Source organism: Macaca thibetana, chromosome 12 (assembly GCF_024542745.1).
Source record: "Macaca thibetana thibetana isolate TM-01 chromosome 12, ASM2454274v1, whole genome shotgun sequence".
NCBI classification, from domain to species: domain Eukaryota; kingdom Metazoa; phylum Chordata; class Mammalia; order Primates; family Cercopithecidae; genus Macaca; species Macaca thibetana.
The window spans coordinates 12166471-12189470 of record NC_065589.1 but is presented as its reverse complement, the minus strand read 5'-3'; the positions used below and the strand labels follow the sequence as shown (position 1 = coordinate 12189470).

The 23000-nt window shown below is 38.2% G+C and overlaps 1 protein-coding gene across 10 annotated transcripts in view; it reads left to right on the top strand.

Annotated features, from left to right (window-relative positions):
- Nucleotides 1–23000, top strand: part of SP100 (SP100 nuclear antigen) — a 133334-nt gene that overhangs the window by 25855 nt on the left and 84479 nt on the right. For 8 of the 10 annotated variants that reach the window (XM_050751086.1, XM_050751085.1, XM_050751082.1 and 5 more), the window contains 6 exons: nt 5588–5750; nt 6828–6996; nt 9454–9537; nt 11719–11781; nt 12184–12333; nt 12797–12880. In XM_050751086.1, coding sequence (XP_050607043.1) covers nt 5588–5750; nt 6828–6996; nt 9454–9537; nt 11719–11781; nt 12184–12333; nt 12797–12880 — 713 coding nt within the window. Of the gene's footprint in view, nt 1–1308; nt 1363–5587; nt 5751–6827; nt 6997–9453; nt 9538–11718; nt 11782–12183; nt 12334–12796; nt 12881–23000 lie in introns of all 10 variants that reach the window. The other 2 variants (XM_050751091.1, XM_050751090.1) reach the window with 1 other exon arrangement.

Here is a 23000-nt window from a genome sequence, read left to right as displayed (position 1 = left end):
GTTGAGCTTTTTTTTGTTTCTTTCAATCTCATTGTCATTAGTTTTCTCTTTCTTCTTGATTCTAAATAACCTCTAACTACAAGTTTTATTTCGTCTTTGATCCAACACAGTGTGTTTTCTTTTGTTTTCTAAAATCTTAAGTAATTTATTTTCTTTATGAAGTCTGTTTCACCTCTAGTGATTATAACTTTTTGAGACTTCTTTTGTGGCTAAGATTATGCTGAATATTGATATATATTTCAAGGATATTGAGAAATATGTGTTTTCCTGTTTTTGTTGTTGTTGTTGTTGTTGTTGTTTGGGACAGAGTCTCGCTCTGTCACCCAGGCTGGAGTACAGAGATGCGATCTTGGCTCACTGCCTCCTCTGCCTCCCAGGTTCAAGCAATTCTCCTGCCTCAGCCTCCCGAGAAGCTGGGATTACAGGCATGCACCACCACGCCTGGCTAATTTTTGTGTTTTTAGTGAGATGGGGTTTCACTATGTTGGTAAGGCTGGTCTCGAACTCCTGACCTCGTGATCCACCCACCTCAGCCTCCTGAAGTGCTGGGAGTACCAGGATGAGGCACCATGCCCAGCCGTGTTCTCTGTTTTTAAGTCATAAGATTAAATATTAAATCATTCTTATTAATTTATCCAGAGCCTGTATACTTTGTCCATTTTTTATGTAAAGAGTCAAAAACTGGAGGTGAATTGTTTTTCAATGTCTGTAAAACATTTGTCTCATGACTTGTTTCTTGAATTTTGATTTGACGTTAAATGGGAACAGTCTTGCTTTTTTGTTTTATTGACAATTGCATACCATAACTTGCTGATTTTCGATTTTGACATTTTTTGTGTCATTTTGTCCTAGTTGTGTCCTTAGTTGGATTCTCTTCGATTCCAATCAACATTGATATCATCAATATTGATGATTCTTTTTCAATATTATTAATATTGCCTTTCAATATCATTTTTCCTTTACATTCTGTTTAAATAATTTTTCATACTTTTTCCATTTTATCTTTATTTTATTTCAATAGTTTTTGGGGAGAACAGGTGGTTTTGGTTACATGGATAAATTCATTAGTGGTGATTTCTGAGATTTTGGTGCATCCATCACCCAAGCAGTGTACACTGAACTCAGTGTGTATTCTTTTATCTCTCACTCCCCTCCCACCCTTTCCTCTGAATCCCCAAGGTCCATTATATCATTCTTATGCCTTTGCATTCTCATAGCTTAGCTCCCACTGATAAGTGAGAAGATAATGATTCTTGGTTCCATTCCTAAGTTACTTCACTTAGAATAATGGTCTCCAACTCCATCCAGGATGCTGAGAACGCCGTTATTGCATTCCTTTTTATGACTGAGGAGTACTCCATGGTATGTATGTATATATGTGATATATATATATATTTATATATATATATATTTATATATAACATTTTCTTTATCCATTCTTTGGTTGGTGGGCATTTAGGCTTGTTCCACATTTTCTCAATTGCTAATTGTGCTGCTATAAACATGTGTGTACGAATGTCTTTTTCATATCATGACTTATTTTCCTCTAGGTAGAGACCCAGTAGTGGGATTGCTGGATCAAATGATAGTTCTTTAAGGAATCTTCATACTGTTTTCCATAGCAGTTGCAATAGTTTACATTCCCACCTGCAGTGTAAAGTGTTCCCTTTTCGCCACATCCACACCAACATCTATCACGTTTTTGTTTTTTAATTATGTTTTTTCTTGCAGGAGTAAGGTGGTATCGCATTGTGGTTTTGACTTACATTTCCCTGATAATTAGTGATGTTGAGAATTTTTTCATGTATTTCTTGGCCATTTGCATATCTTCTTTTGAGAATTGTCTATTCATATCCTTTGCCCACTTTTTGATAAGATTATCTGAATTTTTTTCTTGCTGATTTGTTTAAGTTATTTATAGATTCTGGAATTTTTGCTTAGTCTTACTTTGGCAATGTGGGCCCTTTTTTGATTCTATATGAATTTTAGAGTTCTTTTTCTAGTTCTGAGAATAATGATGGTGATATTTTGATGGGAATTCCATTGAATCTGTAGATTGCTTTTGGGCAGTATGATCATTTTCACAATATTGATTCTACCCATCCATGAGCATGGAATGTGGTTCCATTTGTTTGTGTCATCTGTGATTTCTTTCAGCAGTGTTTTGTAGTTCTCCTCACAGAGATCTTTCACCTCCTTGGTTAGGTATATCCTAAGGTGTTTTGTTTTTTTGTCGTTGATGTTGTTGTTGTTGTTTTGCTTTTTTTTTTTTTTTTTTTTGCAGCTGTTGTAAAAGGGATTTTATTTTATTTTCAGCTTGATCATTGTTGGTGTATAGCAGTGCTACTGATGATTTTGTATCCTGAAACTTTACTAAATTCATTTATCAGATCTGTATCCTAGGATACAATCATATCATTGGTGAACAGTGACAGTTTGACTTCCTTTTTACCGATTAGGATGCCCTTTATTTCTTTCTTTTGTCTGACTGCTTGGGCTAGGACTTCCTGTTTTATCTTTTACAACTCATTGTTTTCCTTGTTTTATCTCTCTAAAAATGCAAACTATGTCTGCTTTTTATTTTTATTTTCAGTGTTACATAAAGTTTTATAAGGTCTGATTTCACTCAATCAGTAGTTATTTTCAAATCTTTTAGAAAGGAAAGAAGGAAGGAAGGAAAGAAGGAAGCAGGAATATGTATAAAGGTATAGTAAACATCACACTTAATGGTGCTGCTAAGTGCTTCGTCCCTGAAATTGGAAATAAGGCAAGGAAGTCCACTCTCACCACTTCTCTTCAACATTGTATTCAAACTCCTAACCAGTGAAATAAGACCAAAAAAAGAAAATAATTGTTTGGAAAGAAACAGTAAATCAGTCTATTTGTTGATGATATAGATATTTTCTTTAAAATACAAAGGAAATCTATAAATAATTTACTAGAAATAATACATGAATTTAGTAATGCCATAAATTCATGGTTAATACATTTCAAACCAATTATATTTTCATATAACAGTAAAAGAGGAATTTGAAAAGCATTATCATTTAAAGTGATACCAAAACAATAAAATAACTAGGAATAAATTTATTATTTTATAAATTTAATTTAATTTTTTATTTCAATAGGTTTTTGGAGAAGAGTACATTTAATGAAAGATGTACATGACTTCTAAAAACTATAAGCACTGCTGGGTAAAATTAAAGACATCTAAGTAAATGGAGAGATATACAATGTTAACAGATTGGAAGCTCAGTATTGTTGTCAGCTTCCTCAAATTTATCTGTAGCTTCAATTCAAATCCAAAAAAAATCCTGAAGTCTTTTCTTGTAGAAATTGACAAATTGATTTGAGAAGATATGTACAAAAGCAAAGAATCTAGAAAATCCAAGACAATCTTTTCTAATTGACTTCAAGACTTTTGTTAAGCCATGATATTTAAGGCAAATTCTTATCAGCATAAGGGTAGACAAATATATCAATGGTATAGCATGGAAAGTACATATATAAACCCATGCTTATATTGTAAATTGTTTTTTGAATGTTTTCATGACCTTTGAGTAGGCAAGTATTTCTTAGTACACTAAAGTCATTAATCATAAAAGAAAAAATAATAAATTGGACTTTGTCAAAATTAGATTTCTTCCCATCAAAAGACATGATTAAGAAAATGAAAGAGAAGCTACAGACTGGGTGAAAATATTCACAATATATACATCAGACAAAACACTTCTATCCGTAATATATTTTAAAAACTCCTACCCATCAGTAAATAAAACTGAATAATGTAAATGAGCCAAAGACTTGAACAGACACTTTACAAAAAAAAAAAATTGCCAATTAGCACATGAAAATGTGCTTGACATCATTTTATCATTAAAGAAATACGAATTAAAACTAAAATGAGATATCACATCACACACACTGGAATGGCTAAAACTAGAAAGGCTCTCTCTGATAGTCTTTGAAAAACAGTTTGACAGGTTCTCAAATGATTAACAGTACTCTTACACAATGACCCAGCAATTCCACTCCTACATATTTACCCAAGAGAAGTGAAAACATCTTGCCACGAAAAGACTTGTACAAGAGCAGCAATTTTATTTCTAGTAATCTCAAAATGGAATCAACTCCGATGACCATGAACTGAAAATTGAATAAGCAGATTGTGATAGATTCACACAATAGAATACCACTCAACAACAAAAATGAACAAAGTACTGTTCAACACATCAACACAAATGATAAGCAAAAGAAGGCAGATACAAAAGCATATATATCTTTTATTCCATTTGTACGAAATCCAGTAGCAGGCAGTATCAACATATGATGGAAAAAATGACAGCATTGGTTGCCCCTGAGAGGCTACCTGGCTGCGTGTGGTCAGCATGTGGGTTGACAGGCAGGGCATACACTGTTCTGTTCATTTCTCAAATAACACATCAGTTTTTGGCTCTGTATCTCCCTTCAAATCTCCATTGTTTCTTACAAATTCTGTAGGGCACCATGATTTCTAACCTCTGAAAGCATCCATCCCCTACCTACTATTGCAACTAGCACTTTTCTGACCACTTTTCACCTTCAAGATTTTATTTGAAATCTCTTATCTGCTTATTGTTCTCTGCCATTCTTTTTGTCATTGTGAATCTAATTCCTTTGTTATTATTTTAGTGATCTTTAACCAGAAACTTTTTTTACAGAAATTCAAAACAAAAATGTAACATTATTGTTTCCTGCCTCATGTTAGATACTGGAAAGTGCCAGTAATTTTCTTCTGGTTGGGAAGGAAGGGCTCATAAGTTTTCATAATATTAAGGAATACTGAGACGTTGACTAAAACATTATCAGAGCAATAAAGTAATCAACTAAGAACTAGAATTAGAGATTCAACTTTAAAATTACTTTCACAGGAAACAACAGCAATTTCTGAAATTCAGATGCCTAAAATTGTTCACCATATATAACAATAATACAGATATATTTATATTAACAGAAAGTAGAATCAGACATTCTAGGAGATATCATTGATATTCTCATGAAATTCTCAATAATGTGGTATCATTATTATTATTAAACTGCATTGTATTATTAATAAATTAATGATATGATACAAGATTATATTTCTTAACAGCTACAGATTAAACAAGGACATCTTATTTTTATCTTTCTCAGGTTTGTTTTCTCTCAGTTGTTAATTAAGATGCATTTTCAAGGTTAGATTTTATTTTTATTCCATTGTTTTTCATTTCTCTGTGGATGACCTGCTTATTCCATCTAGATTCTGTAGGAATTTAATTTTTATTTCAAAAATATTTCATATATGGTTAGGTGAAGGTATCTTTACAATGGCTTTGTTCAGTTTAGGCAGAACTTTTTCAGTCCTCTATATTAGTTTTTCACAACCTCCATTTCTTCTATTACATCTTTTTTGTTGCTTAAATTCCATGTATTCTGGCCTCTACTGAGTATCACCTATTTTATATGTGTTCGTTCTTTGTAGCTTGTCCTTTATATGTAAAGTCTTACAATCTCCACAAACATCTCAGAATCTTGACGACCATTTTCACATGGTGTCCTTTTTCCCTAGGATGTTCACAGAAGACCAGGATGTAGATGAGGGACTTCTCTGTGACGCTGTATTCAAGCACTTCAAAAGACATAAGGTGGAGATTTCAAATGCAATAAAAAAGACATTTCCATTCCTTGAGGGCCTCCGTGACCGTGAACTCATCACAAATAAAATGTTTGACGTGAGTAAAGTTTATTATGTCACAATCTGGTAAGCCAGCCCCAAAGTAAGTTATGCTTTGATATCCTAGACCAAAACTTCAGGGTACAACTTGCTAACTGACAGGTTTCCTATGAGTGGGGAACTTTTTCAAGTATTTCTGTAAGTGTTCCTGTAAAGTAGAAAAGGAGGGGAGAAGCAGAGGTCACCGGAGATGGTCCTGCTTCCAGCTGAGGGAATGGTGTTCCATGGTGCCCTCTGGAGTTGGAGTGAATGGTACTGGAGAAACTGGAATAGAAACAGGTGTTCTCCATAAATGTACAGTGTTTTGTAGAATTCATACACTATAACATAAACTAGAACTTAAAAATAATTTTAATGAACTGATTTACTTGAAATAGCAATTGGCACCGCGTTTTCTTCCAGTTAACATCAATTTAAAATACCTAGATCTGAGAACATTAAAACCCACAAGGAATTGGTGTCCAGAGAGGACAAATTTGGAGGTAAATGCTTGTTATTCTTTCTCCAACACATGTGTTTTCTTTTTCTTTCCTTTTTTTGTGCATTTCTGGAGTCTTGGACTATGGGTAAATTCCACCCATAGGCCCTGTTGGAGATACAGAGCAGCGAGTCATCTCCGGCTATGAATGTGCTTCCTCTGTAGCCAAGTTCACAGCAAGGGGAGAATGGTCGCCTGGTTTCCTTGAGCCCTTCAGGCCAAATCAGTCTTGGGGAAAGAGCAGGGGTTGTCCAGCCAACAAAACAGCCATTCATCAATTGCCTGCTACGTCTATCCCAAAAACATATGGATCAGGCTGTTAAAGGACTTTGAGGCCACTTTTATCCTTCCAAGTTGCCCCTTTTTGCATCTAATGTAAATGAGGGTGAGGCAATCAGGCTCATCAGTGGGTATTTTTAAGGAGAAGGGATTTACTTCTTTCATTACTGGCTATACCAATAAGTAAAAATTATAGAACTTCACATGAAAATACTTATGTAGAGAAATTAGAATACAGTAACCATAGAATTCCTTTCTAGAGCTCTTCTGTAACTTGGAAGTCTGTATTTATATTTTCTCTATTCAATATTTTTTAAGGATTCTCAAGATTCTTGTAGAAACCTGGTCCCTGTACAGAGAGTAGTGTACAATGTTCTCAGTGAACTGGAGAAGATGTTTAGCCTGCCAGTTCTGGAAGCACTGTTCAGCGAGGTCAACCTGCAGGAATACCCCGATTTAATTCACATTTATGAAAGCTTCAAAAATGGTAATTAGATTTATTATCTACCTTTTGATTTCCAGGGTCGATTTTTTTCAATAAGTGTATACTGAGCTCCTACCATGTGTGACACATTTTGTTGGGCAGTGGGGATAGAGTAGTTAACAAAATAGACATGTCATGAGTCTTCTCAAAGCTCATGGCTTATGGTCATGGTAAAACAAGCACCTGGATGTCGGCTTCACTGGCAACTTGGACTCACAGGACAACCAGAGCAACACTGGCATCAGATTTACTTAGAAGAGCATAGAGTAAGAAACAGAATCGCAACAGGGCAGCTTCTTCTCTTCAGTGGGAGCCCTTGCAGTGGTCTACATAGCAGTCCACCAAATTGACTACTGCCTGCCCTGAGTGACAACTTAGCTGTGGGTGCAGGATCCACCTTGGCTCAGCACCACATGCCTATGGGAGTGTATGTCTCTTGTAACAACTCCATAGTAACAGCTTTCAGGACCCCATATGGGCAAGCTGAGTTACAGGAGCAAACTGAGTTACAAGAGTTATCAATTGAAGGAAGACCACAACTATGACTTCCCCACAGGTATTTGTTGTCCATACATAGTCCCAGTCAACCAGTCATGGGTCATTTCTAACCTCTGTTTGCCCAGTAACACTGCAAAAAAGGCTATCTTTATTAGGTTTTCAGAATATGAGCAAGAAAGTTAACCCTGGGTCAAGTTTGCCTTCAGTGAAGTAGAAGTGGTTTTGCTAACCCTTTATCCACAAGGGATGAAACAAAGATTAATTAAGCAATGACAAAACCAATTACTCTGCCAGGGACTATTTTTGGTGCTATACCAAACTAAAGGTTTCATTCTTGACCTTTTTCCTAAGAATGCGTAATTTATACTGTTAAATTGGTACACATTAAAGACGTCCTACAATTTTTTTACTTGCCTGGAAAACTTTTTATTCCCACACAGTTTGATCTCAATCCAGTTCTCCAAATAAGAGATAGAGACATCACAAGAGAAACTGGCACATGCCCTGAAGAGGGTGGATGCTATGGGAACTGGAATAAAAGTTTGAAAGCATGTCTGCAAAACAGGACAAATTAGATTTGGCTAAATCTGAGAGTGAGAAGCAACATAGGAGCTGACTTAGATCAACTGGAGGAAGATATTGAATGGTCTGGAATTTAAAGCTAAGGAATTCGAAGTTTACTTACTAGGCAATCAAGAAATACTACAGGTTTATGAACAAGGAAAGAAATTTAAGCAGTAGTTGCATATGGCTTATTGATTTGTATCAATACTAACCTTATCTAGATTAATAATAAAATAATTTCTATAGCAAATATTCAAGTCAGAAAAGGAATAAAAGGAAATCAAATACCTGGGCACAAATTTCAAGTCAATGTTTGTAACCAGGATGGTCCAGGCTGTGGGGATGGAAGGGAATGGTGCTATCTTTACTGCCCACATTCTCAGGGGCTCTGTTCCTCTCCATGGACTGCGGGGATCCCCCTTCCTAGCTCCAGTGCCCTCAACTCATGTCTTAGTTTCTGGCGCTCCTGGTGCTTGGGTGACCTGCCCTGAGGATCACTGTCATTGACCTGAGACAGCACCACACACCACCCCGTCCAGCACAGCAGCCCACCCACCCTCAGGGAGATGCTGCTGACTCTCGGACCCTGAAGTTCACACAAGCTGCCCCTGTGTCCTCTGTTATGTTTATTTGAGAACTGTTCATCCTCCCTGACCCAATTAAGACAACGTTCTCCTGTTTTCTAGCCTCATCTTTAAAGATATTGAGGTTTTCTCACTTTTTTTCTATTTATGTTTTTTTGAGACAGAGTTTCAATCTGTTGTTGCCCAGGCTGGAGTGTAGTGGCATAATCTCGGCTCACTGCAGCCCCAACTTCCTGGGCTCTAGTGTTCCTCCCATCTCAGCCTCTTGAGTAGCTGGGACCACAGGTGTGCAATACCACATCCAGCTAATTTTGTTTTTTTTTTTTCAGATATGAGGTCTAGCTATGTGGCCCAGGCTGGTCTCAAAATCCTGGGCTCAAGCAATCCTCCTGCCTTGGCCTCCCAAAGTGTTGTGATTACAGGTGTGAGCCACTGCACCTGGCTGATTATAAAAAAATGGAATCTTTCTAGGACTTGAGACCTTCTCCCCAGGAAATTCCCCAGTTTCTTCCTTACACTTGATATATGCCTACCCTGCCATCTGACAATTTTGAGGGTAACATAGCTCACAATGTTTCCATTACTCCTTTATCCTTAAATCTTGAGTGTCTCCTTTCTGTGTAGGACAATAAAGCCTTCATTGTTGGGGTCTTCTCTTCTCTGTCCCAAGGGATAACAGGAGAACTTTAGGTCATGAGGAACCCTCTGAGCTCTGAGTCACCCAAGGATTGGAAATTCCTAAAAGCATGATTTCCAGACATTGTCCCTGGTCCCTGTAGATCTCTAATTGCGTCTTCTTTCTCCCGCTCTTCAGTAATCCAAGACAAATTGCCTCTCCGAGAAAGTGATGGAGAAGAGAGGGAGGAGAGGCCTGGCATCCAACTAAGTCTTGAACAAGGTAAAAATGACAGAATAAAAACTATCTCTAAGAGAGGTTAGGGATCCAAGGTTCTGAGTGGAGATTGTGAATCAGGGAAGACATACGGAAGGACAATGGAGAAGTCAAGGAGGGGGTTATATGAGCTCCTAACCAGATGCAGGGTTCTGGAGAAGTGGCCATGACAAGACATAGTTGGCTCAATAACCATAAGGGAATCAGAGCCAAGTGTGCCACTAGGCCAGATTTACAGATGCCAGCTACCTAGAAGTAATTGTGATTTAGAAAGTTCCCTGTAGGGGATCTGTGTGAAGTTGTGAAGGGTTAAGAACCACAGCCCATGGTCCATGGTCAACATCAAAAAGGAGACCCTTGGAGAAAGAAAGGCTCCTGTTTTACCTGTACTGTCATATTCACAACACTTCTGACACCAAACATGTCGGTGGTCTCCCCACACCAATCAGTTCTCCAATTCTCTGCAGATACCACCTGATATCTTATAATTTAATTGAATTCTGCCACTAATTGCCCAGACTTGGCACAGACTCCACAGGTTAATAGCTCATTCCCATAAGAATGCCCCCCACTTCAGATGCCAGTTGCAAGTCTCAGGTTGTGGCCTGTGCTTCCGACCAACTTCCTGTAAATTGGAGGTTCCCACACGCCCTTCATTGGCTTCGATACTTTCCTAGTAGATCACACAAAGCGCATGGAAATGTCTGACATTTATTATAAAGGATACAACTCAAGAACAGCCAAGTGGAAGAAATGCATAGGGCAAAGCGTGGGGAAGGGCACAGAGCTTCTGCCCTCTCTGGGACACGACTCTCCTGGCACTTCCATGTGTTTGCCAACCCAGAAGATTTCTGAACCCAGTCACTTAGGGTTCTTTATGGACATTCCATTATACAGTCTGAATTGATTAAATCATTGCTACCTGATTATTAAGTTAACCTCCATTCCTCCTCTCCCCTCCCTGGAGGTCAAGAGGTGGAGCTGAAAGTTCCAACCGTCTAATCTCACGTTCAGCTCCCCTGGCAACCACCCCCCAATCCTTAGGGGCTTTCCAAAAGTTACCTCATTAACATGAACCCAGATGTGGTCGAAAGGGGCTTGTTATGAATAACAGAAAGTGCTCTTTTCACTTGTCATGACTTAGGATGCTTCAAGGGTTTTGGAAGCTCTGACCAGGAGCAGGGAATGAAGACTGAAATGTATATTTCTTATGATATCACGGGGGCTACTTGGAGGTGGCAGAATAGGGGAAAAATTTAAATGTGAGGATGTTGTTTAAGAGCAGGAACGTTCAAAGAGAAAGGCGGTCTTGTAGAGAGACTCAGAAAGGAAGTGGTGCACATGGAAGAGGGTGTAGATACCTAGAGGACGAAGGAAGGGAAATGAAACTGTAAAAAGGGGTAAAAGACAACAAAAATCACCGTGCCATTAACAGCTCACTTTGATTGAACATCTACTCTGTGGCAGTTGGTTTAATGCTCATGACAGCCATTGGAGATTAATATTACTTATATGCCTATTTTGCAGATAAGGTAACTGAAATTCAGAGATACCACAAACGGAGTTTACCTAGGGTCAGATGAACAAGGAAAAACCCAGGTGTTCTACCCCAGAGCCTGCATTCCTAACTCTGTGCTATCCAGGGAATCTAGAAAAAATAAACACAGAAAAATGAGGAAATGTTTGCAGACAAAAAGATCCAGAAAAAAAGAATACCAAGAGCTGGAGGAAGCAGAGGCTACTCAGACACTGAGTCCTCATGGAAAAGCCAGTGAGAAAGCATAAACAGATGTGGAGAGGGAGGGTGTTGCGTAAAAGGGGATGGGCATGAGGCAACCAGGACTTCGAAGAAACTGAGCTAAGGGCCCCGGGCAGGGTAGCTCTGGGGACAAAGGCAGGATCACTCTGCCATAGTCAGTTACTGGAGTGTATCACAGAGGACACTCAGCAGGGTTGTCTGGTCAAGGCCCCTGTCAGCCAGGGGTGCAGCTGACCCAGTCCCCTACTCTCGAGGCTGGAGTCTGACTTCAATAATTAGGTGGCATCTGCCAGCTCCAGATGGCCTGTGCACTGAGACTTAGAAGGGGTCTTTAACTCCTACATTACAGAGACCAAAAAGGGATTAAAAGAGAATGGCAAGATCCATACCTCCATTTCTGAAATAAACTTCTAATTTCTTCCTGCCAGGAACTGGTGAAAACTCTTTTCAAAGCCTGACTTGGCCCCGTTGGGATTCCCCATCTCATGATGGTTTGTTCCTGTTTACTACTCTTTGAGCCTCTGCTATCCTTGCCCCATTCTGAAACGTGCTGTGGGGTTGCCTCTTTGTGTTAATGATTGCCCAGAATTTTCAGTTTTTACATCTACAGTTTTTCCATTTCTGGGATTTAAGTAACAAGTCCTTATCTTGCCTAGGAGGGTCTCTTCCTCCCACACCCCTTAAGCACACTTGCTGCTTGTTCCTGCTGCCGCTGAGCCTGGCCGTTTTACCCATGTGCCTGCTTCACCATTTTCTGCCTGCATCTGCTTGAGTCTGGCTGTTGCTTGGTGCCTTGATCTTACGTCCATCAGTGGCCCATGCTGTAGTGGTTGGAAGGGAGTGACGGGCAGCAGGGGGCAAATAAAATATCTGTGAATCAAACCATGGTTTAGGTACAACCCCACCTGAAAATGGACTCTCAGAGCACCCCTGTGAAACAGAAGAGATAAATGCAGACAGAAAAGATACAACCAGTGACAAAAATGGTTCGCTAGGAAGCCAACAAACAAATGAACAAAGTGCCCAAAAGACTGAGCCAACAGGTAAGACTGACTGGGTTCACGTGAATGGGGACGAGCCAAGGGGCCCTGGCTGGTGGCAGAGGAAGAGTCTAATGCACAATGCAAGGAGATACCTGTTTAACAAGCAGGGGAAAATCACACAGACACAGAAGGGGCCTGATATACGGATGAGCCTGATACACTGACATAATGATGACAAAGACCTGGAGGAAGAAAGCTAGAAGCAAAAAACTGAGAGAGAAAGGGGAAGATTTGCAGAGTCTCACCAAAGAAGAGAGACAGAAACAAGAGGCAAAAGGAGAAAGTAGAGAGAGATTGGCCAGGAATCAATAAAGCGCAAACACCTTCATGCAGCAGTATATGCAGACAGGGGTATAGGTAGAAACAGGAGAAGAAAGGAGAAGCAAGGTGAGGTCTAACCAAATGGAAATAGGACAGAGCAAGGCTCCACTAGATTCTCAGCTGTGATCTCATTTATCTCCAGAATCCTGTGAACAAGTCGCTGTCCAAGTGAGTAATGGGGATGCTGGAAGGGAGACGCCCTGCCCATTGCCCTGTGATGAAGAAGGTAATTATTGCTTACCTTGCCTATTTTCTTTCCTTTCTTATTCAGACGCTATACGTTTGTTGGTTGGTTGGTTAGTTGTTGTTTTACCATTGTAACCACTTTTTAAAATTAAAAACTGGATGTATTTAGCATTACATGTTGTTTTGAAATATGTACACATTGTGAAAAGGCTAACTAGCTAATTAGCATAAATAATTAGCATAGATAATTACCGTAGGTCTAATTAGCATAAATATTACCTCAGGTACTTATCGTTTTTGTGGTGATAATGCAAAATCTATTCTCTCAGTAATTTTTAAGAATACAATACATTATTAACTATATTAATCGTGTTGTATAATAGATCTCTTAATGTATTTCTCCTATCTAACTGAAATTTTGTATCCCTGGACTAACATCTCCCCAGTACTCATACTCATATCCCCAGCCTCTGTTACCACCGTATACTCTCGACTTCTATAAATTCAACTTTATTACACTCTACATATAAGTGAGATGTCATACATGTCTTTCTGTGCCTGTCTTATTTGACATAACGTAATATCCTCCAGGTTCGTGGTGGTTGTTACAAATAACAGGATTTCTTCCTTTTCAAAGGCTAGATAGTATTTCAGTGTATAGATGTATTTCATTGTGTATATATTTTCTTTATCCATTCACCCATTGATAGATACTTAGGTTGTTATAGATACTATATCTTGGCTATTGTGAATACTGCTGCAATGAACATGGGAGTGCAGATCTCTCTTCCATATACAGATGGCCCCTGATTTATGATGGTTAGACTTATGATTTTCAACTTTACAATGGGTTTATTAAAGTATTCAATGCATTTTTGACTTATGATATGTTCAGTTTATGGTAGGTTTATGGAAATGTGGTCCCATCGTAACTCTAGGAGCATCTGTACTGATTTCATATCCCTCGAATATATATTCAGTGGTGGAATTCATGGATTGTATGGGTAGTTCTACTTTTTATTTATTTGAGGACACTCCATATTGTTTTTCTTAGTGATCGTAGCAATTTACATTCCCAGCAACAGTGTACAAAGGTTCCCTTTTCTGCACATCCCCACCAATGTTTGTTATCTTTAGTGTTTTTTATAATAGCCATCCTAACCAGTATGTGGTGATGTTCATTGTGGTTTTAATTTGCATTTTCTTGATGATTTCAAAGGCAGGGCATTTTTTCACATATCTGTTAGTCATTTGCTTGTGTTCCCTTAAGAAATGTTTATTCAGGTCCTTTGCCCATTTAAAAATCTGTTTGTTTGTTTTTAATATTGAGTTGTTTGAGCTCCTTAAGTATTTTGGATAATAACCTTTATCAGATACATGGTTTGCAAGTATTTTCTCCCATTCTGTAGGTTGTCTCTTCACTCTGTTGATTGTTTCCTTGCCTATGCAGAAGCTTTTTAGTTTGATGTAATCCCAGTCCTTTTTGCTTTTGTGATTGTGCTTCTGGTGTTATACCCAAAAAATACTTGCTCAGACCAATGTCGTGAAGCTTTTCCTCTGTATTTTCTTCTAGTAGTTTTACAACCTTGGTTATTAAATTTCAGTATTAAGTCCATTTTGAGTTAATTTTTTAATATGGCATGAGATGGGGTCAATTTTAATTCTTCTGCATGTGGATATCCAGTTGTCCCAACACCATTTATTAAAGAGAAAGATGTCCTTTACCCATTGCATATTCTTGGCACCTTTGTTGAAAATCAATTGACCATAAATGCATGGATCCAAACTCTCTATTTTGTTCCATTTTTCTATGTGTCTATTTTATGCAAGCACCATGCTCTTTTGATTAATATAGCTTTGTTGTGTATATTGAATCAGGTAGTGTGATGCTTTCTGCTTTGTTCTTTTTGTTTAAAATTGCTTTGGCTAGTTGGAGTCTTTTGTGCTTCCACACAAATTTTTAAATTGTTTTTCTATGTCAAAAAATGCTATTTGGATTTTATTTATTTATTTATTTATTTTTTTGAGACAGAGTTTTGCTCTTGTTGCCCAGGCTGGAGTGTAATGGCACAGTCTCAACTCACTGCAACCTCCACTTCACGGATTCAAGTGATTATCCTGCCTCAGCCTCCAGAGTAGCTGGGATTACAGGCATACGCCACCATGCCCAGCTAATTTTTTGTATTTAGTAGAGACAAGGTTTCATCATGTTGGTCGGGCTGGTCTTGAACTCCTGACTTCAGGCGATCCTCCCATCTGAAACTCCTAGGTGCTGGGATTACAGGCATGGGCCACTGCACCCGGCCGCCATTGGAATTTTTATAGGGATTGCACTGAATCTTTAGAGGACTTTGAGTAGTCTGGACATTTTAACAATATTAATTCCTCCAATCCATGAACATGGGGTATCTTTTCATTTCTTTGTTCTTCAGTTTCTTTCATCAATGTCTTAGATTTTTCATTGTACACATATTTCACCTCCTTAGTTAAATTTCTTCTTAAGTATTTTGTTGTAGTTATTATAAATTGGATTGTTTTCTTGATATCTTTTTCAGAGTTTATTGTTAGTGCATAGAAATGCAACTGATTTTTGTATGCTGTATTTATATCCTACCACTTTACTGAATTTGTTTATTAGTTCTAGCAGTTTTTTTGGTGGAGTCTTCGGGCGGGATTTTCTATAGATAAGATCGGGTCATCTGCAAATAAGGACAATTTAAAACTTCTTCCTTTCCAATTTGAATGGCTTTTATTTCTTTTGCCTGCCTAATTGTTCTGGCTAGGACTTGCAGTAACATGTTGAATAGCAGTGAGAATGGGCAATCTGTATCAGTCCATTCTCACACTGCTAATAAAGACATACCAAAGACTGGATAATTTATAAAGGAAAGAGGTTTAATTGACTGATAGTTCAGCATGGCTGGAGAGGCCTCAGGATCTTACAATCATGGCAGAAAAGGGGAAGCAAACACGTCCTTCTTTACATGGCAGCAGCAAGGAGAAGTGCAGTGCAAAGAGGGGACAAGTTCCTTATAAAACCATCAGATCTTGTGAGAACTCACTCAAGAACAGCATTGAAGTAACTGCCCCCATGACTCAATTACCTCCCACTAAGTCCTTCCCATGACATGTGGGGGTTACTACAATTCAAGATGAGATTTGGGTGGGGACACAGCCAAACCATATCAGCATTATACTCTTGTTTCTAACCTTAGAGGGAAATCTTTCAGTTTTTTGTCATTAAGTATGATACTAGCTGTGGGCTTGTCATGTATGGCCACTATTGTGCTGAGATACATTCCTTCTGTATCTATTTTGCTGAGAGTTTTTATCATGAAAAAATGTTGAATTTTGTCAAATGCTTTTTCTACATCTATTGAGATGATCATATGGTTTTTGTCCTTCATTCTATTAATGTGGTGTATGACCTTTTTAGATGTGTGTATGTTTAACCATTATTGCATCCCAATGATAAATCTTATTTGATCATGGTGTTTAATGTGCTATTGAATTTGATTTGATAGTATTTTGTTGAGGATTTTTCATATACGTTTATCAAGGATAGTGGCCTATAATTTTCTTTTCTTGTAGTGCTCATGTCTAGCTTTGGTATCAGGGTAATGCTGGTTTCATAAAATGAGTTTGGAAGTAGTCCCTCTTATTCAATTTTTGAGAAGAGTTTGAAAAGGATTGCTATTTGTTCTTTAAATATTTGGTAGAATTCAACAGTGAAAGCATCTGGTCCTGAGCTTTTGTTTGGTGGGTGGTGTTTTATTATGGATTAAATCTTACTCATTATTGGTCTGTTCAGATTTTCCTGTTTCTTTATTATTCAGTCTTGGTAGGCTTTATGTGTTTAGGAATTTATCTATTTCTTCTAGGTTATCCAATTTGTTGGCATTAAATTGTTTATAGTAGGGTCTTATGATTCTTTGTATATATGTGGTATGAGAAAGGTAGTGTCTCCTCTTTCATTTCTGATTTATTCATTTGAATGTTTTCTCTTTTTTCTTAGTCCAGCTAAAGGTTTGTCAATTTTATTTATTTTTTCAAAAAGCCTATGCTTTGTTTTGTTGATCTTATTTTTTTCTAGTTTTAAACTCATTTATTTCTGGTCTGATATTTATTGTTTCCTTCTTTCTGCTAATTTTTGCCTTAGTTCTACTTCTTTGTCTGGTTTCTTGAGGTATAACATTAGGTTGTTTGAGATCTTTCTTCTTTCTTGATGTATTCTTGTGTTTATTGCTATAAACTTCCCCTCTTATAACTGCTTTTGCTGTATCCCATAAGTTTTGATATGTTATATTTCTATCTTCATTTGCCTCAAGATTTAAAACTTTTTTCTTTTTAATTTCTTCAATGACCCATTGGTTGTTTGGGAGTCCATGTATTTGCAGATTTTTCAAAATTCCTCATTATTGATTTCTAATTTCATATCATTGTGGTCAAAAAATATATCTGATATAATTTCAGCCTTCTTTACTTTGTTAAAACTTGTTTTGTAGCCTAACATATGATATATCCTGTAGAATGTCCCATGTACAATTGAGAAGAGTGGTAGTTTTCTGCTTGTAGATAAAATATTCTATATATGCCTATTAGGTCCCCTTAGTCTAAAGTATAGTTTAAGTTTGATGTGTTCTCATTGATTTTCTCCCTGGACAATCTGTCCATTGCTGAAGGTAGGGTGTTGAAGTCCCCTAGTATTATTGTATTAGTCTCTCTTTCCTTCAGGTCTATTAATATTTGTTTTATATATTTAGTTGCTCAAATATTGGGTGCATATGTTTACAATTGTTATACCATCTTGATAAATTGACTCCTTCATCATTACATAATGACCTTCTTTTTTTCTTTCTTTTTGTTTCTTTTGTTTTTGTTTTTCTTTTGGAGATAGGTTCTTGCTCTGTCACCCAGGCTGGAGTGCACTAGTGCAATCATGGCTCACTGCAGCCTCAACTTCCTGGGCTCAGGCAATCCCCCCAAGTAGCTGAGATGACAGGCATGTACCACCACATCTGTCTTTTTTTTTTTTTTTTTTTCTCATTATTTATAGAGACAGGATTGCCCTATGTTGCCCAGGCAGGTCTCAAACTTCCGGGCTCAAGCAATACTTTCACCTCAGCCTCCCAAAGTGCTGGAATTACAGATGTAAGCCATCGTGCCTGGTTTTATCATGACCTTTCTTGCCTTGTTTTATATTATTTGATTCAAACTGTATCTCATCTGATGTAAATATACCTATGCCTTCTTTCTTTCATTTCCATTTGCACAAAATATCTTTTTCTATCTTTTCACTTTAAGTCTATGTGTGTCCTTAAAAGTGAAGTGAGTGTCTTGTAGGCCACGTATACTTGGTTCATGTTTTATAAATTCATTCAGCCACTCTATATCTTTTGATTGGAGAATTTAATCTATTTACATTTAATATAATTACTGATAGGTGAGTACTTTCTTTTTTTTTTTTTTTTTTTTTTTTGAGTCAGAGTCTCGCTCAGTCACCCAGGCTGGAGTGCAGTGGCACGATCTCGGCTCACTGCAAGCTCTGCCTCCCGGGTTCACGCCATTATCCTGCCTCAGCCTCCCAAGTAGCTGGGACTACAGGTGCCCGCCACCACGCCTGGCTAATGTTTTGCATTTTTAGTAGAGACGAGGTTTCACCATGTTAGCCAGGATGGTCTCGATCTCCTGACCTCGTGATCCACCCACCTCGGCCTCCCAAACATTTTGTTTATTGTTTTCTGCTTGTCTGTAGATTCTTTATTCTTTTCTTTCTCTCTTACTGCCTTCCTTTGTGATTAGGTGATTTTTCTCTAGTGATAACGCTTTGATTCCTCTTTATCTTTTGTGTATTCACTGTAAGTTTTTGCTTTGTGGTTAACATGAAGTTTACACAAAACATCTTACAACAGGCTATTTTAAGCTGATAACAACTTAATTTTGATTACCTACAAAAATTGCACTTTTACTTTACTCCCTCATTTAAAATGTTTGATGTCAGAGTTTACATATTTTTTTATAGTGTATACTTTAACAAATTATTGTAGCTCCTTTTTTTAAAAAATTGTCTTTTAACCTTCATACTAGAGGTAGAAGTGATTTACACACCACCATTACAGTATTATTCTATATTTTGACTGTACATTTACTTTACCAGTGAGTTTTATACTTTCTTATATTTTTATATTATTAGTTAACATTTATTTCTTTCAGCTTTAGCATTTCTTGTAAGACAGGTCTGGTGGTGATGAATGTATTCATCTTTTGTTTTCCTAGCAGAGTCTTTACCTCTCCTTTATTTCTGAAAGACAGCTTTGCCAAGAAAAGTATTCTTGGTTGTCAGGTTTTTGGGGGCACTTTGAATATTTCATCTCATTCTCTCCTGATCTATAAGGTTTCTGCTAAAAAGTTCACTGCTACATTTATTAAAACTCCCTCATATGTTAGTTGTTTCTTTTCTTCTATTGCTTTCAGGATTCTCTCTTTGTCCTTGAATCTGAACAGCTTATTATAGTATGTTTTGGTGTAGTCTTGTTTGCATTGAATCTGATTGGAGACCATTGACCTTCTTGTGCCTGGAAATTTATGTCTTTCACCAGATTGGCAAAGTTTTATACTATTATCTCTTTAAATTAACTTTCTACTTTTGTCTTTCTCTTCCCTTTTATGAATTCCTGTGATTCAAATATTTGCTCTTTTGATGTGTTTCATAAATCCTGTAAACTTTCTTCATGACTTTTCATTCTTTTTTCTTTTTATTCTCTGACTGTATTTCAAATAACCTGTCTTTGAATTCATATTCTTTCTTCTGCATGATCAATTCTGCTGTTGATGCTCTCCGATGCCTTTTTAAATTTCATTCATTGTATTTTTCAGCTCCAGAATTTCTGTTTGATTTTTTAAATAATTTCAATATCTCTGTTAAATTTCTCATTTTGGTCATTTATTGTCTTCCTGATTTTAGTGAATTGTTTTTCTATATATTCTTAAGGTTTGCTGAGATTACTTAAAACAATTATTTTGAATTTTCTGTGTAAGGCAGTTTGTTGTCTCCATTGCTTTAGGGTCTGCTGTGGGGAGATTATTGTGTTCTTTCGGTCATGTTATGTCTCTTTGGTTTTGATGTTTCTTGTTGCCTTACATTTATGTCTGTGCATTTGAGAAAGTAGGAATTATTTTAGTCTTTGCAGTCTGACTTTGTCTGGGAAAGCCTTTCACCCTATTTAAAGATTCTAGGAAGTCCATCTGGCATGGTGCCAGGGCAGATTTGCTGCTAGAGTCCTCAAGCAGGCTAGTCTGGTGCCTAGGACGACCAATGGGCAGGTCTGTGCTGGGGGGAACCTTGAACCAGAATCTGCAGGGTTCTACAGCTCTGGTGCAGGCTTCTTTAGGCACTTCAGTAGGCCTGAAGCCCAGTGCTATTGAAGCCAGCTTGCTGCTGGGATGGGCCTAAAGCCCAGTGCCACTGGGTCTAGTTTGTCACTCAGTCTGGTCTGGATCGTGGGGTCACTGAGGCTGAAATAGAGCTATAGGAGGCTGGAGACTGAGTTTGCAGGGCTGGACTGAATCCTGGGGCTGCAGGATTTAGGTTGGGGTCAGGGTGAGCTTGGAGGTTCCGACCTTGGGTACTGGCTAGAGTCTGGGGCTTTGGGAGCCGGATTTTATTGAAGACGGTTCTGTGGTTTGAGTCTAAGGCAAAGTCTTGCACTCACTTCCTTCTCCTTTCCCCAAGCATATGGTATCTCTCTCAGTGCTGTGCTTCCTGGAGTTGGAGAAGGTGACACAGTGAAACTTTTCTTCCTGCCCTTTTCAATGTGCTCCTTCTTATTTCTGTGTTACACCCAGGTGCTGTGATCTTTCATCTGGTTTCCTCAGCTCTTGCAAAGGTGTTTTCATGCATAGGTAGTTGTTCACATCAGTGTTTCTGCAGGGGAAGGAAGGCTGGAGAGTCCTATTCTGCCATCTTCTGCTTCTCCCCAATTTTCAGAGCAGAGAGTCATATTCTGCTCTGCTTCTCCCCAATTTTCTAATTATATCTTTATTTTTCTATAAGCGCAAAACTTTCCTTTGTTTTCTTATACTAACTGCCTACTCCCACCCAAGACACACAGACTTTGTTCACAGCCTCTGGCTGCTTTTAACAGGTATGAGATGGAAGGGAAAAAGAGAGTAAATCTTTTTAACGGAGGGCCTGTCCCTGGTTAGAGAATGCAAGAAGAAAGAATACGAAAGAGGTTAACTAGGGAATATTAAATAACAAAATACAGTTGACCCCTGGACACTGTGGGGGGTTAAGGGTACCAATGCCCTATACAGTCAAAAATTTGCACATAACTTTTACCTACCCCAAAACTTAACTGCTGTTGACCAGAAGCCTTACTGCTGACATAAACAGATGATAACACATATTTTCCCTATGTATTATGTGCTGTATTCTCACAATGAAGTAAGATCTCCAAAGTAAAATGTTATTAAGAAAATCATAAGGAAGAGAAAATATATTTACTATTCATTAAGTGGCAATAGATAATCATAAAGATCTTCATCCTCATCATTGAGTAGTTTGAGGAGGAGGAAGGAGAGGATGGGCTGGTCTTGCTGTCTCAGGGGTGGCAGAGGTGGAAGAAAATCTGCATACAAGTGTACTCATGTAGTTCAAGCCCCTGTTGTTCAAGGACCAACTGTATATGAGTAAAACAGATTTTAGATAAAGTGACATGGTATCCATACATTGCCATGTTGTGAAGTTGATGAATAGAAATATGTTGCAAGTTACTTTTCAAAAGTTATCATGAAAACATAGAAATTATGCATGATGCTGCTTGTCAGATTTTCAAAGGAAGGAAGCCCAGGTGAAAGACCTTCAGGAAGGAATGGCAAGTGGGGGGACTCTGGTGTGGTAGACAGTGGCACTAGAAGAGACCTTTGGTAATGACTGGAATGTTTGAGATGAGGAAGATACAGAAAGACAAAAAGTGATGTAGCGCTCACGCAGATGCAAAAGTGTTTTTGGAGAAAAAAAGTGACATAGAAGAAGCTTGCAGAGGTAACATTAATAATTAAGAAATAAAGGCTGACTCGAAGCAGGTAGGAAATGTAACAGAGATGCAACATTACATAGGGGACAACAGGCCTGGCACGAGGTGAGGCAGGAAAGCCCCCAGGGCACAGCTTGTGAGGAGATCTCACTTGGCATGTGAGACTGAGCTTCCTTAAATTTCAAGGCACCTAAGGCATCACCTTCATCTCACCCTAGTTCTGACTCTAAGAGACAGTAATTTTTTAAAAGTGTAGATAAAAAGAGTACGAATAGAAAAAATATATAGAGGGAAAAAAATACCAAGAAATAGGAAAAATGGAGGGAGGCACAAAGAAAAGTATGCAGAAAATGAGTTAAAGGACAATGAATGAAAAATTGGTAGAGAGTGGATCACGCAAAGAAGGGAAGAGAGAAGACAAATCAAGACATTCTCTGATCTGAGGAGACAAGAACTGGAAAGGAGGCACAGGGTTTGTCCTATTACTATGGGGGACCAGCTGCCTCCTTATTGAAATGGCCCCTGTGACTCCACCTCCACCCCCAGATTATAATAGGCCTCTCCTCAGGCATCACTTCCTCTCCATGGCTCAATCACCATCTAGGATCTGTTGATTTCTAAACATACGTCTCCAGCTCAGACCTGTCCTCTTGACTCCTTTCCCCAATTGCCTGAAGACCTTTATTTAAAGACCTGAAGAACATCTCTCTTCAGAAGCTGCATCTGTCATCTATTGCTGTGTAATGAAACAAACCATCCTGAAACTTAGTGGCTTAAAACAATCATCATTTCATTTGCCACTTCTGTCAATCCCAACTTTAAAATATCTCTAACTTGTCCATTTCTCTTCATCTCCAGCACAAACATCCTAATCTAGATCCCTGTCACTCTCACTAAAATTAGAGGAACAGTCTCCTGTCTGGCCCCCAACCTTACTCCTCTCAAGTCTGCACCTCAGCTGAATGGACTTTTCTAAAATAGAAACCAGTTGATATGACTCTCCTGTTTGAAACCCAGTGCCTTCATGTGGCCCTTAGCAGTAGGTCAGCACTGCTTGGAGTGGTGAATTTAAGGATGCCTACCACGCACCTGCACATTCCCCATCACCCTCTTCTCACCCCT